We start from the raw sequence: 14,794 nt of genomic DNA, 5'->3' as shown, positions 1-14,794 counted from the left end.
AACAACCTGCAGCAGTTTATTTTCTACTTTATAGGTTATAAATTAGTGTATGTAAATAAAGCTAGAACTAGACCTATATAGTCCTTACTGAGATTGTGGATACTAAACTTTGGAAACAAAATGGATTTTTAAAAATGTAAAAGAATGATTCAATGAAATAACCTTTATAGTCCCCCAGCTCTAAAGTCCATGGTTCGAGTTTATGGGCAAAATTAGTCTCCAAATGGCATCATTCCTTCCAGTGATGTTCTCTGTCTCCTTCTCGGAAAGCGAGCAAAGTGAATGCATGTGCACACACTGTCCCCACTCAGAATGATCTGAGGACACTGAGGACCCATGTCCCCCTCACATATGACACTAGTTGAGGATCCAGTCAAGTGTTTTAAATTCTGGGCCATTTTCTTTTGTTTATCATCACTTGCCTCTAAGTGCTGTTTTGTTTTGTTTTTTTAAGATTTTATTTATTTATTTGATGGACCAAGAAAGATCACAAATAGGCAGAGAGGCAGGCAGAGAGAGAGGGGGAAGCAGGCTCCCCGTTGATCCCAGGACCCTGAGATCATGACCTGAGCTGAAGGCAGAGGCTTAAACCACTGAGCCACCCAGGCGCCCCTTAAGTGCTGTTTTAAATGCAGTTATAATATTTTCTTTGGAACTGATGGAATTCCCTTCTTTTCATTAACTAGAATTCTCATGATTTCAGAAGAAATAGATATACTTTTAAGGGACAGATATTTAGGCAAGTAATTCAGCTCTCTGCTCTGGAATCCTGCACAGTGCCTAACACATGGTTAGCACTCAATGAATTCTTAGAGAATGTAGTAATATTCTATAGGTGGTCATGAAAAGATGACCTTAAACTTAAATTCCACATTTGATCCAGAAATAATTCTCCTCCCATTTCTTAGAAAACTACATGTTATCCTGTGGGGCCAAAGGATGGGTCTAAAATGATCTCCTCCTCAAAATAACCCAGAAGTAGAAAGTAGAACCGCTGTCTTCCGTGGATTCTCCCCGCCCCCACCAACAGCATAAAAGTTAGCTTATAAGTTACTTCTAGTAAATCAATCCTTTCTTTCCTCTTAAACTTATAATTATGAAAGGAAGTATAATAACATTTTACTGCAAAGAGATTTAGTAATTCTGGCAGTACTTCATTAATCACTTAATCAGTGTTCAAGCAGAACTGATGTCCTTGGCATATATAATCAATCTTGATTCCTCCCACATTTGATTTTCATCCTTTCTGAAACCTGACCATAGACACTAAGAATTGGTGGCTTTTTTTCACATTGTGTTTTTCTTACAGACAACTCATATTTGCATATAATAATAATCAGAGTATTGATACCTACATTGGGCCTCCTCATAGTCTATGTGAAAGCAATTGTTTTCTCTTCAGTGAATTTATAGAGATTAATGGTGCCAGGACCAGATTCTATTATAGTTTAATGGGAAAATGGGATTGGATCATTTTTTAGCTTCCTATGGCATAGTATTCTTTTGGAGATGGCATATTTATTGTTATTGTTAAGCCAGAACTACTTGTTTATGATACATTCTGAGGAACTTTTCCAAAGCTACATTCTGAAGGCAGCTGGGCATGAAAACATATTAACACTCCAAAAGGGAGCAGCGTGGGATTAAGTTTGTCAAATATCTTCTGCTCCAGAAGGGTATTTTTATGATCACTGGTGTAACTATGGAAGCTCCGGTTCTAGCACTCCTTTTCTCATAACATTTAAAAATTTGAACATTTAAAAATGTTATTTATTCACCCAAAATTTTAGTGACATACAATTTCCATGTTGACTGACAGACCATCCATTCACTCACCCATACACTGCTTGTCAACATCATGTGTTTTTCTCTGTCTTTTAAGAGAACTGCAGTATAGACTTCACAGGTGGATACTAGTGTAGAAGATGAACAGATTAAGACTCTTAACTCATGACTGCACATATATTTGAACAAACAGACAAGAATTTTGTTTTCTGGCTTTTGAAGCATATTTATCCTTCATAAAATTATTTCATATTAAGTCTACACACACTGTATGCTGCAAAAGCTAGAGTAAAAATGAATTTTTCTGGTAATGATAGAAGTCTTTGGAGATGCTCAACTTAGCACTCTTCAGGTGTTCAATCAGATCTACAGTTGCCTCTGCATAATAAGAGGCTTTGGGAAGCCAAAGGGATGATGGTAACAATAATAACAACATCGACTTGCTTAAGTCTTCCTATGCCAAAGTGGTGTGTGATGTGCTGTCCATGGGTTAATTTAATGGAATGCTTTTAGTATCCCTGTGAGAGCAGTATCACACATGCTCCCAGTTCAAAAGGGAAAGGGTAGTCTCACTGAGATTAAAAATTTGCCCAGAGTTCCAGACTAGTCTGCCTGATTGAGAGCCCTCAACCACTCATCTGTCTACCCATCTTAGGTGTATAAACTGAGGCCCTGGGGGCTGAGATCCAGCCAGTAAGTAGGTAGCTATATTTGAACATGTATTTGAGATAGATGCTAACCTACCAAACAATTACAGTAAAATAATTATCCTTTAGTGAAAAATTAATGAAACAGTGGGCTAGCTAGAAAGTAATTAGTAGATTACAAAAGAAATTAAGGTGGACCTTCTACTCGGTCATGAAAAAGAGAGTTGGAGAAAAGGTTAATTATCAGAATCCACATCATATTGGCAAGGGATAGATTTGATCTTGAATGACTATTAATAATAGCCATATAGACATGGTCTTCATTAGGAAAACAAATTTCCTGATCTAAATGAAATCTCCCTAAAACCATTCATTCTCTTCCCTCACCCAAGCACACACTCACTTCTCTTTTGCTCTGATATATGATGATCAAAGCAATTTTCTGACAACTAATTCAACTCCTCAAATTATGGTTATAAGTGAGGTTATCAATTATTAAATGAGGTATAGCTTTAATTAATACATTGACAATCTTTTTTTAAACAACATCATAAGTGATTTTGGGTACTGTAAGTCAGTTGTTGGCCTAAGGAACTTTGGAAAAAAATAAAAGAACTTTTACCAAAACAAAACACAGTCCCCATGAACTGATGCACAAGGAAGCTTGTTCTGCACTGTCCCAAATCTCTATAAGACCTCCTCCTGTCACACAACACAAATTGCCCTAAGCCACAGCCATTTTAAGGAAAGCTGATAAGGTCCCTTCAGATTTTTAAAGAACGGACAGGAGGTAAAATATAAGAAGGGACCCTATCTAATGAGAGAACAAAAGAGCTCTTGAACCCGACCAGACATTCTGAGCTGAGGGACTCAGGAAACCAAGTCCTGCCAGCCTCTGCAGGTGCGACTATGTAACTACCAGCACACTTAATCAATATCAAGCATTTATTGAACTTCTATAATGTACTCACTACATTCTGTGCTTAGACTGAAGAAATTAGACAGGATTTCTACCTCCAAAACCCTATGAGAGGACAAGTTCATAATTGTATAACAGGCGTTTTCCAGACCAGTGACTTGAGGTATAGTCCGATAGCAGACAGGTAGCTAACACCCATGGGCACCACCAGCTCTTCCACAGGAAATTCACTTAGATCTCTTCTGGCTCCAGGGGGTTAGAGGCTCATAAAAGTGTCAGAAAATCCTACTTTCTCTAGATATCTCCCTGTGGCCTATGTGGCTTGGCCACTGCCATATTGCTCTGTCATCCCCCAGGTATCTTCACATGGTGCCAGGTCTGAGGTCATGTCCTGGGCATCCATCTATTGCTGGTCCCACCCACCAAGGCTGCTCTTGTGAAGAGGCCATCCCACAGCAAATGTCCCCACTTTTTCACTCCACGTGGACCCAGCACAGAGAACAAATGTGGAGAGGCTTCTTTCCCACCAGCATTGCATCTTGTATCAAGACACAAAACCACACTTCAATTAAACCCTTTTGTTTTTCTGTAGGATTTGATGGTAGAACTTTTCATTTCAGTGACCCTTGATTCAGCTGGTAGGTTTCTAGTACTCATGCACTTGCCTGAAGAAAACCAAAGGGACACCATACCTCTGGGCACACAGTGTCCCTTCCATTTAGCCCTGGGTAATATTATCAATCCCCGCTCTCTACCCAGTTGTGGTGCGCGCCTTCACCATAATACCACTCGCCCACGGATCAACCGGCAGCCTTTGCTACAGTACAGCCATGGAGGTCTTAGATCACCTTCTCATTAATTCCAACAAATCCATTTTGTTTCCCAGGAAACCCTTCTGTTTTGTGCAAAAAATGCTCTTCTGGTGGACCAGATCAACTCCAGATCTGTTCCACATGGCTATAAATTGTGACATATGGCAACATATAGACATGCTCTCTGGGATCCTCATGACAGTAGTTAATGATATATGGACGTTGCATGCCATGTTTTCTCTTTTGTTGTTTCAGATAAAGGAATATTTGTTATCCAGAGTGAAAACCTCAAGAAATGCATTCAAGGAGGCAAATCTGTACTAACCTTGGAGAACTGCAAACTACTCAGCGAGCACATGCTGTGGAAATGGGTTTCAAACCACCGCCTCTTTAACTTAGGGGGCAGTGGCTGCCTAGGCCTGAATTTATCTAATCCAGAGCAGCCATTGAGCTTATACGAGTGTGATTCCACTCACGTTTCCTTGAGATGGCGCTGTAACAGGAACATGATCACCGGCCCTCTCCAGTACATGGTGCAGGTGAACCACAACAACATGCTTGTGGTCTCAAGGAAATATCTTCACAAGTGGATTTCCTATATGTCAGATGGTGGAAGCATTTGTGAATATCTGCACAAAGGTGAAAAAAATAATTAAATAAAAGTACTCATGAAACGTTATATTTAGAAGGTTTGCCCCTAAGTAAAGATTTGTAAATTATATTATATGACAGCACCCAGAGCCTGAAGGGATGTCTAAACACATTTTAGTTGCTTACTTGCTTATTATAAAGGGATTACCGGAGTCCTGGAATGGGCTTTCTATATGCTGCTAAAGAAGCAAAACTCGAAATTTAAAGATATTAGGGAAGAAACCACTTAAATAACTCTGGGAATCAGTGGAAAGGAGGAGAAAGAATAGAAGGCTGGAAGAGGAAAAAATAAAGGTGGGAAGAATAGGTCTTTGAAGTAAAGACTTGTCAGGATGGAGAGAAGAACCTCTCCTGCTCCCATTTCTCTTGTTGTAGAAACTCAGCACCATGTGTGAGTGTGTCCACAGAGCACCTCAAAGCCTCCTCACTGGCATCCACATGATGGTTGTGGACAAGGCATTTAAAGATAAACCACAGACTACTGTCAGGAGCCATTGGCATGTGTCAAGGGGTGGGAAAGCATGTTTCAGGAGTGGGGGTTTTCCTTCTCCGTAGTTCTATAATTTGGGCATTTTGAGCAGAAAAAAAAAAGGCAAAGAAAATGGCATAAATTCTGAAACCTCAAACCAGTCTCAGATTTTGTTCTGTAGCTCTCTTCATTCACTCGTCCACCCTTCTTTCACGTAGTTATTAAACACTGACTATTTCTTGGGTACAGTGCTGGCCATTTAATTTACACAAGCCAACAAGACAGATGTGGCCCCTGACCTCATGGTGCTCTATAGAATTATGCCTTAACAAGAGCATATCCTTCTGAGAACTTTATACAAGTCCTGGGAAGCAGAGCAAGAGACTCCTAAGATCTAAAGCAAGACTTTCTTTTGTACCTACAATAAATGAATAAAAAAAGAGCCAAGAGCAAGCCATTTTCAGGACTCCCTACTAATAAGCAATTGCTGTAAGCTGGCACTCTGAATAGTCTTCAGTTCTAAGGAAAAACGTAATATTTTGCTTTATGTTAGTTTTTTAGCCATATACTCACATTTCCTACACACTCAGGGGAAGACTGAATAGAAGTCAGGGGATCAAAATGAGAGGATGCATCCTGAAATACCGGTAGTTCCTAAACAGCCCAAACCTACAGGGCTGGCAACGTGGTGTGTGGTGTATGTCTAGCCCCTGTCAGCTGTGGCGAAGGAGGGAGAACCTCCACAGCTGGACCTTCTGCTCCAAGATCCCCTCAACTGAGGGTGGCCCAGATGCCCCTCCCCCTTGAAAGCCCTAGTTGAGTCATGCTCAAGGCCAAGGATACCTGATTATTGTAATACTCTGAGAGAGCAGCCAACAGGTCACCTCCTCATACTCCTCTCTCCTAGACTCTTGTAGAGGCCTCCTAGCTAGTCATCCCATTTTCCCCTCTCCCCATGTCGGTTTGGTTTGCCACACTACACCCTGAGTTACTCTTTTAAAATGGCAATCTGACTATGTCATTTTTCCATTCAAAACCCACTATTGACTTCCCACGATCTCACAGCAAAGGCCCAAATCCATAATGTGGCAGAGCTGGACCTCTGTGAGCTGACGCTCCAGCTCATCCCCAGTGCTACTTCCTTTTACACCTTCTTGCTCTTCCCCATCCACCCCCCACACACTCTTGTCACAGGCCCTCCATATTTGCTGTTCCACCCACCAGAACAACTCTTCTGCCAAGACTTGCATCTTGTCCAGTTCTTATTCAGAGAAGCCTTCATGGGCAGCCCTCTCTACAATAGTGCTCCTCCATCCTTCAAACACACACACACGCACAGCTGTTCTGCCTTCTGCCCTGCTTTGTTTTCCTTCATGGCACTTACCACAATCTGAAATTATATGTTTGCTTGTACACTTGTTTTCTCTTCATCTCTCCCCTCTAGGACAGAAGCTCCATATGAAAGGGAACATGTGCAGGTTTGCTCTCTAGAACATCCCCAGTGCTAGGCACATTAAATGTCCAACAAATATCTGTTGAATGAATGAATTCATAAGTACCTATATAATTCTTGAGGTTCAGATGCTGATCCCTGATGTATTAGGGGGCCAGAAGGTATTTTAAGTAAATCTTCATTTAATTTTCCTTCTCATCCACTGATAAATATGTGTGCTACTGTGTGGGGGCACCATTGTAAATAAACAGGCAGGAAATAGGTAAAGAACCTGTTTATCAGCACGTGCTCTGAAGCCAGCACTTACCCTTGTACCTTCACATACACTAGACAGTGAGGCCCCAAGAATTCTCTGTGGAATAACAAGGGCCTTACCCATTGTATAGGATCTCAGTCAATAAAAAGCACATTCACTAAATGACTGTTCCCAAAGATAAAGTTGACATATGCTTATATGACTTTGTCTTTTTTTTTTTCTAGATTTGTACACAATCAAAGGGAATGCCCACGGGACACCATGCATGTTTCCCTTCCAGTATAACCAACAATGGCATCATGAATGCACCCGGGAAGGGCGGGAAGATGACTTACTGTGGTGTGCTACAACCAGTCGATATGAACGAGATGAGAAGTGGGGATTTTGCCCAGATTCCAGTAAGAATAAGATCTAGTTTTCCCCATATGTCATGAATGAATCAAGCATGATTAGAAAGTTATCTGTATTTTTTAAAAAAAGCACCAGGATTGGTAGATTGAAGTCTGAATAAGCACTCTGATTCCATTTATCCAGATTTTGATTTTATGTTTGTTTTGCCTTGAAAAGACAATTCTGATGTATATTCTTTTTTTCCGCTTATGTTCAAAAGATGTTAATTAGCCATTCTTCATTAAGCTCAGTGCATAAGTAAGGATGCTTTAACCAGAATGAAATTATAACACTCCGTGCACTCATTAATCCCAGCTTCCAGGCAAAATATGTCAAAACAAACCTAAATGCATATAAAACTTGTTCTTTATTTCTACTTTCACCCCACCCCCTCCTATAAGCTGCCTTAATTTCTCCCATGTCCAGACTGCTTGTCTTGCCTATTGTCAGGTCCAGGGATCAGCTAGTCCCCGGTTGAACTTTCTAAAATCGCAATTGCCCACATTATTTCTCAACAATGAGTTCTCATCTTGAGTTCCCTCTTATTGCTCAATTTCTAGCTATAACCTCAAAATCTGACAGCTGCAATGTTCTAACTTTTTTTCAGTTAGTACTTTATTATTTTATTTTTATTTAGCGAAAAGTTTTCCAATAGCTGCTAAATAGTGAAGAATATTTATATATACCTTCTACTTTTTTTTTTTTTTTTCTAAGAGAAGAGAGAGAAGAGGGATAGACAAAGGGGGAAGGAGAGAAAAAATCTTAAGCAGGTTCCATGTCCAGTGTGGAGCCCAACTCAGGGCTCAGTCTCACTACCTTGAGATCATGATCTAAGTTAAGAATCAGATGTTCAACCGACTGACCACCCAGGTGTGCCTATACTTTCTACTTTCTATATTCTGTGTCCTTCACCTTGGTTCCTGCAAATCAGAGAGTATAGCTCCTACTATCTCCCCTTCCTTGCCTACCTCCCCTCCATATATATTGCCATATATATGACAAAATACAACAAGTAAATGTGAAACAGAAGCAAAGTGAAGAAACGAATTCCAAAGAATGTGATTTAGAAGTTATCTGTAGAATTGTTTTCTAATCTAAGACCAAATTTGGCTTAGTGAATAAGAGAGTACAGGCTCTGAAGTCAGACAGACCAAGCTTGCAGTCTGTTTCCCTTCAATGATGAGATCTTAAATGTCTGTTTCTTTGTCATACAAATGGAGGTAATAACCTTTTAGGATTATTGAGATCCAATTTGATGATGCATCTAAGGTACATGTATTTCTGGTACACAGTAAGCTCTCACCAGAATTAGCCATTGCCATCAGCATCAACATATACCATCATCAAAGCTAACTTAGCCTTTCAGTATGCACTTCTGAATCAATGAGCCCTTCTCTTTGTTGTCTGCCAGCACCACTAAGTTAGCATAGTGGGGAATATCAAGAGTGCTAGGACTTAGGACCCTTCCTTCAAAGAACTTGGTCTCTAGATGTAATACAGACAGATTTTCTCTATGCCAGAAAATACAGACTATATTTGATATGATATTCTAGAATCACCAGGGGGATAGTTAACAATACATATCCTGGCCCCTCTCTGAGAGATGGAGTGTGTCCAGTGTGTGGTACCCAAGCATCTGCGTTTTTGACAAGTAACCCAAATGATCCTGTTGCAGATAATTTTTTTTTTAAGATTTCATTTATTTATTTGACAGAGAGAGACACAGAGATATAGGGAGCAGAGACAAAGGGAGTGGGAGAGGGAGAAGCAGGCTTCCCGCCCAGCAGGGAGCCAGATGCAGGGGCTCAATCCCAGGGCCCTGGGATCATGACCTGAGCTGAGGGCAGACACTTAACAACTGAGCCACCTAGGTGCCCCTGCAGATAATTCTTCATCAGACAATTCACAGTATGCAGATAATTCTGTACAACATACATCTATATGCTGATATTAAGACATTAAACAACTAATACGGTATGGACTATTGACCGATCCAAGTGAAGACTTTAACACAGAGGTTAGGGATCCTGAAGGCCCAGTGCTGGTTTTAACCCCTCAGTTTTTGGAGTGTGAGATGTGATGAAGGAAGAGATGCAAGAGAGACTGGGGAAGGGGCGCCTGGGTGGCTCAGTGGGTTAAGCGTTTGTTTGCCTTTACTCACGTCATGATCCCAGGATCCTGGGATCCAGCCCCACATCAGGCTCCCCGCTCAGGAGGAAGTCTGCTTCTCCCTCTCTCTTTGCCCATCCTCCCCACTCATGCGCGCTCTCTCTCAAATAAATAAGTAAAATCTTTAAAAATAAATACAAAGTAAACCAATACCAATAACATTAACATGTATTTCACTGGCCCTAATACCGGGGACATTAAAAAAAATTTTTTTATGTTATGTTAATCACCATTCAGCACATCATTAGTTTTTGATGTAGTGTTCCATGATTCATTATTTGCGTATAACACCCAATGCTCATTACATCATGTGCCCTCCTTAATACCCATCACTGGGCTGCCCCATCACCTTCTCCCACTCCCCTCTGAAACCCTCAGATTGTTTCCTGGAGTCCACAGCCTCTCATGATTCATCTCCCCCTCTGATTTCCCCTCTTCCGTTTTTCCTTCCTTCCCCTAATATTCTCTGTGCTATTCCTTATGTTCCACATACAAGTGAAACCATATGATAATTGTCTTTCTCTGCTTGACTTATTTCACCCATAACACCCTCCCGTTCATCCGTGTCAATGCAAATGGTGAGTATTCATCCTTTCTGATGGCTGAGTAATATCCCATTGTATATATGAACCACATCATCTTTATCCATTCATCTGTTGTAGGGCATCTTGACTCCTTCCACAGTTTGACTATTGTGGACATTGCTTCTATGAATATTGGTGTGCATGAGCCCCTTCTTTTCATTACATCTGTATCTTAGGGATAAATACCAAGTAGTGCAATTGCTGGGTCATAGGGTAGTTCTATTTTTAACTTCTTGAGGAAACTTCGTGCTGTTTTCCCAGAGTGCTGTACCAGCTTGCATTCCCACCAATAGTGGAAGAAGGTTCCCCTCTCTCCACATCCTCTCCAACATTTGTTGTTTCCTGCCTTGTTAATTTTTTCCATTCTAACTGTTGTAAAGTGGTATCTCAATGTGGTTTTGATTTGAATTTCCCTGATGGCTAATGATGTTGAACATTTTTTTCATGTGTCTGTTAGCCATTTGTATGTCTTCTTTGGAGAAATGTCTGTTCATGTCTCCTGTCCATTTTTTGACTTGACTTTTTGTTTTTTGGGAGTTGGGTTTGAAAAGCTCTTTATAAATCTTGGATACCAGCCCTTTCTTTATCTGTTATGTCATTTGCAAATATCTTCTCCCATTCCGTGGGTTGCCTCTTAGTTTTGTTGACTGTTTTCTTTACTGTGCAGAAGCTTTTTGTCTTGATGAAGTCCCAAAAGTTCATTTTTGTTTTTGTTTCCCTTGCCTTTAGAGACGTGTCATGAAAGAAGTTGCTGTGGCCGATGTTGAAGAGGTTACTGCCTTTGTTCTCCTCTAGGACTTTGACATTTTTTTTTTAAAGATTTTATTTATTTATCAGAGAGAGAGAGTAAGCACAGGCAGACAGAATGGCAGGTAATGGCAGGCAAAGGCAGAGGGAGAAGCAAGCTCCCTGCTGAGCAAGGAGCCCGATGTGGGACTCAATCCCAGGATGCTGGAATCATGACCCGAGCCAAAGGCAGCTGCTTAACCAACTGAGCCCCTCAGGTGTCCCTTGACATTTTTTTTAACCACAATATTCTCCCTGAGGTTCTATGAAGAGCCCAGTTACTATCCTCTGTCTCTTGTATTCAATTGTGGTTTCCCAGGTGGAAGCTTGGGTATAATAGTGCTTGGGGATTTTCACCCCCCGTCGTCTTATAGCTCAGGAGCTTCTTCTGCTTGACAGCCTGCTAGCTTCCAGCTCTCCTAACCTGAACCACAACCAGCAGTATTTGTATAGTGCTAAATTACACTTCCAGTTTTCTTCCTTTCTTGTTGCTTTTGATCCCTGGTGGCCAACATAACTCAAAATAATGTGTTAGAGGCTGAAATCTAAGCAAGCTGATAGCTCTTTCCATGGGGCCAACAAGTGGCTAGGACAGAAAGGAGTGAGTGGAATAAAGTAAAGGTTTGTACTTCTGTATCTCATCTTTATTAATGGAAGTTGTTAGTATCTCATTGTAAAATGAGGCTTCCTTTAAAAAAATTGATTGTAAGTGAGCAAAATGTAAATTCAGTATTATTACATATATAAATACACTGGTAGTGAGAGATACAATAAAACCCCTGTCACTATTGATTTTCAGGAACAAGGAGATATATAAGAATCTCTCTGGGTTTGTTTAGAAGCAATTCAGGGCCATGCTAAGTCTCTCTTAATTGTGAACTTATACAGCTGGACACTCATGTTTAGTTAGTTTGAGATATTTTTAAAATATCAACCTCTGAAATAACCTCTGAAATGGTCTGATTGCCCTTGAACCTTATTCAACTGATACAATTATTTTATTAGAAACTTCAGTGCTATAACAGAACAGATTGGTATCAACATAGATATATGACTGTGAACCTTACCTAAGCCTCCCACATTGGTTGCAATGCTGTTATTTCTCTTTTGTGATACTGCTCTCTTGCTCCCCACAGTAACCATACCAACCTCCCTATCCTCCTCTAACTTCTTACCCTACCCCCCATTCTCCTTCCTGGTTCTCATCAGATGACCTTAGTTCTTACTCATAAGGAAAACAGGATCCATCAGAGGGAAGTTTTGACAATTTCTCTTCCATAACCTCTAAGCCTACCTAGGTCTATACCCATCTTTTTCCCTCCCCCCATTCAACCTTCTCTAAGCTGTATCTCAGTGTTTCTCAAAGTGTGATTCCCATTATAGCAGCAGCAGCAGCATTCCTTGCAAGTTTGCTAGAAATGAAAATTATCAGCAACACCCCCCAAACAACTATATCAGAAATGCTTGAAGTGCAGCCCTGCAATCTGTTTTAACAAGTGTTCTAGGTGATTTCAATGCCCACCATTCTACTGCATCCTTCTCCATTAGCAGTTAAACCTTCTTAAGTCTTTTTTTCTTTTTTTTTTTTTAGTTTTTATTGAAATTCAAGTTAGTTAACTCGTATGGTAACTTTGGTTTCGGGTGTATAATTTAGTGACTCATCACTTACATATAGCACCCAGTGCTCATCACAAGTGCCCTCCTTAATACCCATCACCCATTTAGCCCATCACCCATTTAGATGGGCTAAAAGGGTGATGGGTATTAAGGAGGGCACTTGTATTATGGATGGAGGATCAACGCTCAGTTTGATTTTTGTAGTTAAAAGTCTCTTACAGTATGGGACGCCTGGGTGGCTCAGTTGGTTAAGCAGCTGCCATCGGCTCAGGTCATGATCCCAGCATCCTGGGATCGAGTCCCGCATCAGGCTCCTTGCTTGGCAGGGAGCCTGCTTCTCCCTCTGCTTCTGCCTGCCATTCTGTCTGCCTGTGCTTGCTCTCTCGCCCCCTCTCTCTCTGATAAATAAATAAAATCTTAAAAAGTCTCTTACGGTTTGCTTCCCTCTCTCTTTTTTTTTTCCCCCTTCCCTAATGTCCATCTGTTTTATTTCTTAAATTCTACATATAAGTGATATCTTATATTATTTGTCTTCGAATGGCTTATTTTACTTAGCATAATACACTCTAGCTCCATTCACATCATTGCAAATGACAAGATTTCATTCTTTTTTATGGCCGAGTAATATTGCATTATGTATGTATGCCACATCTTTATCCATTCATCCATCAATGGACATTTGAGCTCTTTCCATAATTTGGCTACTGTTGATAATACTATATACATGTTATAAACGTTGGGGTGAATGTACCCTTTGAACCAGCATTTTTCTATCCTTTGGATAAATACCTAGTGATGCAATTGCTGGGTCATAGGGTAGTTCTGTTTTTAACTTTTTCAGGAACTTCTGTACTGTTTTCCAGAGTGTCTGCACCAGTTTGCATTCCTACCAAAAGTGTAAGAGAAACCCGCTCAAGTCTTAAAATAACATCTTAAAAATAATATATCACCTTCATAGCCACTTCTGTCTCCTGAAAACAGCCATGTCTTTTACTCTCCTCCCCCACCATAGATAGACTTCTCAAAAGAATTGTCTATACTTCTTCACCTTGCTTTCATTCCTCAGTCCACTGTCTCTCCTTGACTTCTATGACAATGCATGCCTGATCTCCATTTTCACAAACCATTCATTCATTCATTCTCACAAATCTGTATTGAACACCTGCTATGTGCCAAGTTTGTGCTGGGATTGTAACCATGAACATGAAAGATGAAAGTCATATTGCCTGTCCTAATGAAGTTCACACTCAAGTAAAATACCCAAATTAATATATAATGTTTGATAAGTGCCACTTTAAAAAAAAAACAAAAAACAAAAATGGTGTTATCAGTAAGAAATCTAATTTAAATTTGTAAGTCAAGGAAGGTTTTTCTGAGTATGTTGTATTTAAATCTCTAGTCCAAGAGATGAATAACAGTTATCAAGATGGAAAGTGAGAGGATGAGATATCCACCTAGAGGTGCATGGTCCATGGGAATGGTCAGCACTAGGTTTATAGGCAATAAAGGAAATATATTATTTGAATAGAACTAAAAAATAATAATAAAACCACCTACAGGTCAATCTGCTTTTAACTCACCATGCACATGCACTGACAGTTCTATCCTGTCATGTTGCATGATAAAATACTCTCACCTGTCCAAGGGTGACTGCTTCCCTACCTTCACCCCCAGTGTGCCACTAGCCAAATATCTGAAGACTTTGAGGAGGGAAAGAGGTTACTAGGAAAGACAATGTGGCAAGAGCACAGTCAGAGAAAGAGGAGCAAGATGTTTAGGAAAGGTTGGCAGAGGCCAATTCAACCAAAGGCATGATAATTCAAGGTGCTCTAAAGGTAAAGATTTACCTAATTCTGACCATAAATGGAAGCTATAATGGGATCTTAAGCAGTGATATGATAATGATTTAAATATTTTTTAAGGATCACTCTGAATTCTTTATGATAAATGGCTTGGAAGAGAGCAAGAAGGAAATCCTAGAGACCAGTTATAAGGCCCCAGAAGTAGACTCAAGGAGAGTGGTGACTTGGGTTAGGTAGCAGAAAGTGGGTTGGAAAATAGATGTACTGAAGATCTAATCTGGAGATAGACTGAACAGGATGTGGTTCTCAGGAACACAGCTGAGCTGAAAAATGAAAACGTGAAGCCTTTTATCACTTACTGTAGGATATAAGCAAGAGCCCCAAATGGGAGGAAACACCAACTTCTCTTGCTCCGTTTTTCCTTATGGAATGGCACACTGGTCAAGGGTCAGAA

General features: G+C 40.3%; 1 protein-coding gene across 2 annotated transcripts in view; it reads left to right on the top strand.

Moving 5' to 3' along the window:
• The window catches only part of PLA2R1 (phospholipase A2 receptor 1), a 110,633-nt gene that overhangs the window by 12,584 nt on the left and 83,255 nt on the right, over positions 1 to 14,794 (top strand). For both annotated transcript variants that reach the window (XM_059394050.1, XM_059394051.1), the window contains exons 2-3: positions 4,419 to 4,802; positions 7,217 to 7,390. In XM_059394050.1, coding sequence (XP_059250033.1) covers positions 4,419 to 4,802; positions 7,217 to 7,390 — 558 coding nt within the window. The remainder of the gene's footprint in view (positions 1 to 4,418; positions 4,803 to 7,216; positions 7,391 to 14,794) is intronic.

This window comes from Mustela nigripes, chromosome 3, assembly GCF_022355385.1.
Source record: "Mustela nigripes isolate SB6536 chromosome 3, MUSNIG.SB6536, whole genome shotgun sequence".
Lineage (NCBI taxonomy): Eukaryota > Metazoa > Chordata > Mammalia > Carnivora > Mustelidae > Mustela > Mustela nigripes.
Note: the sequence above shows the minus strand (reverse complement) of the source record. Positions and strands in the feature narration are given on the sequence as shown.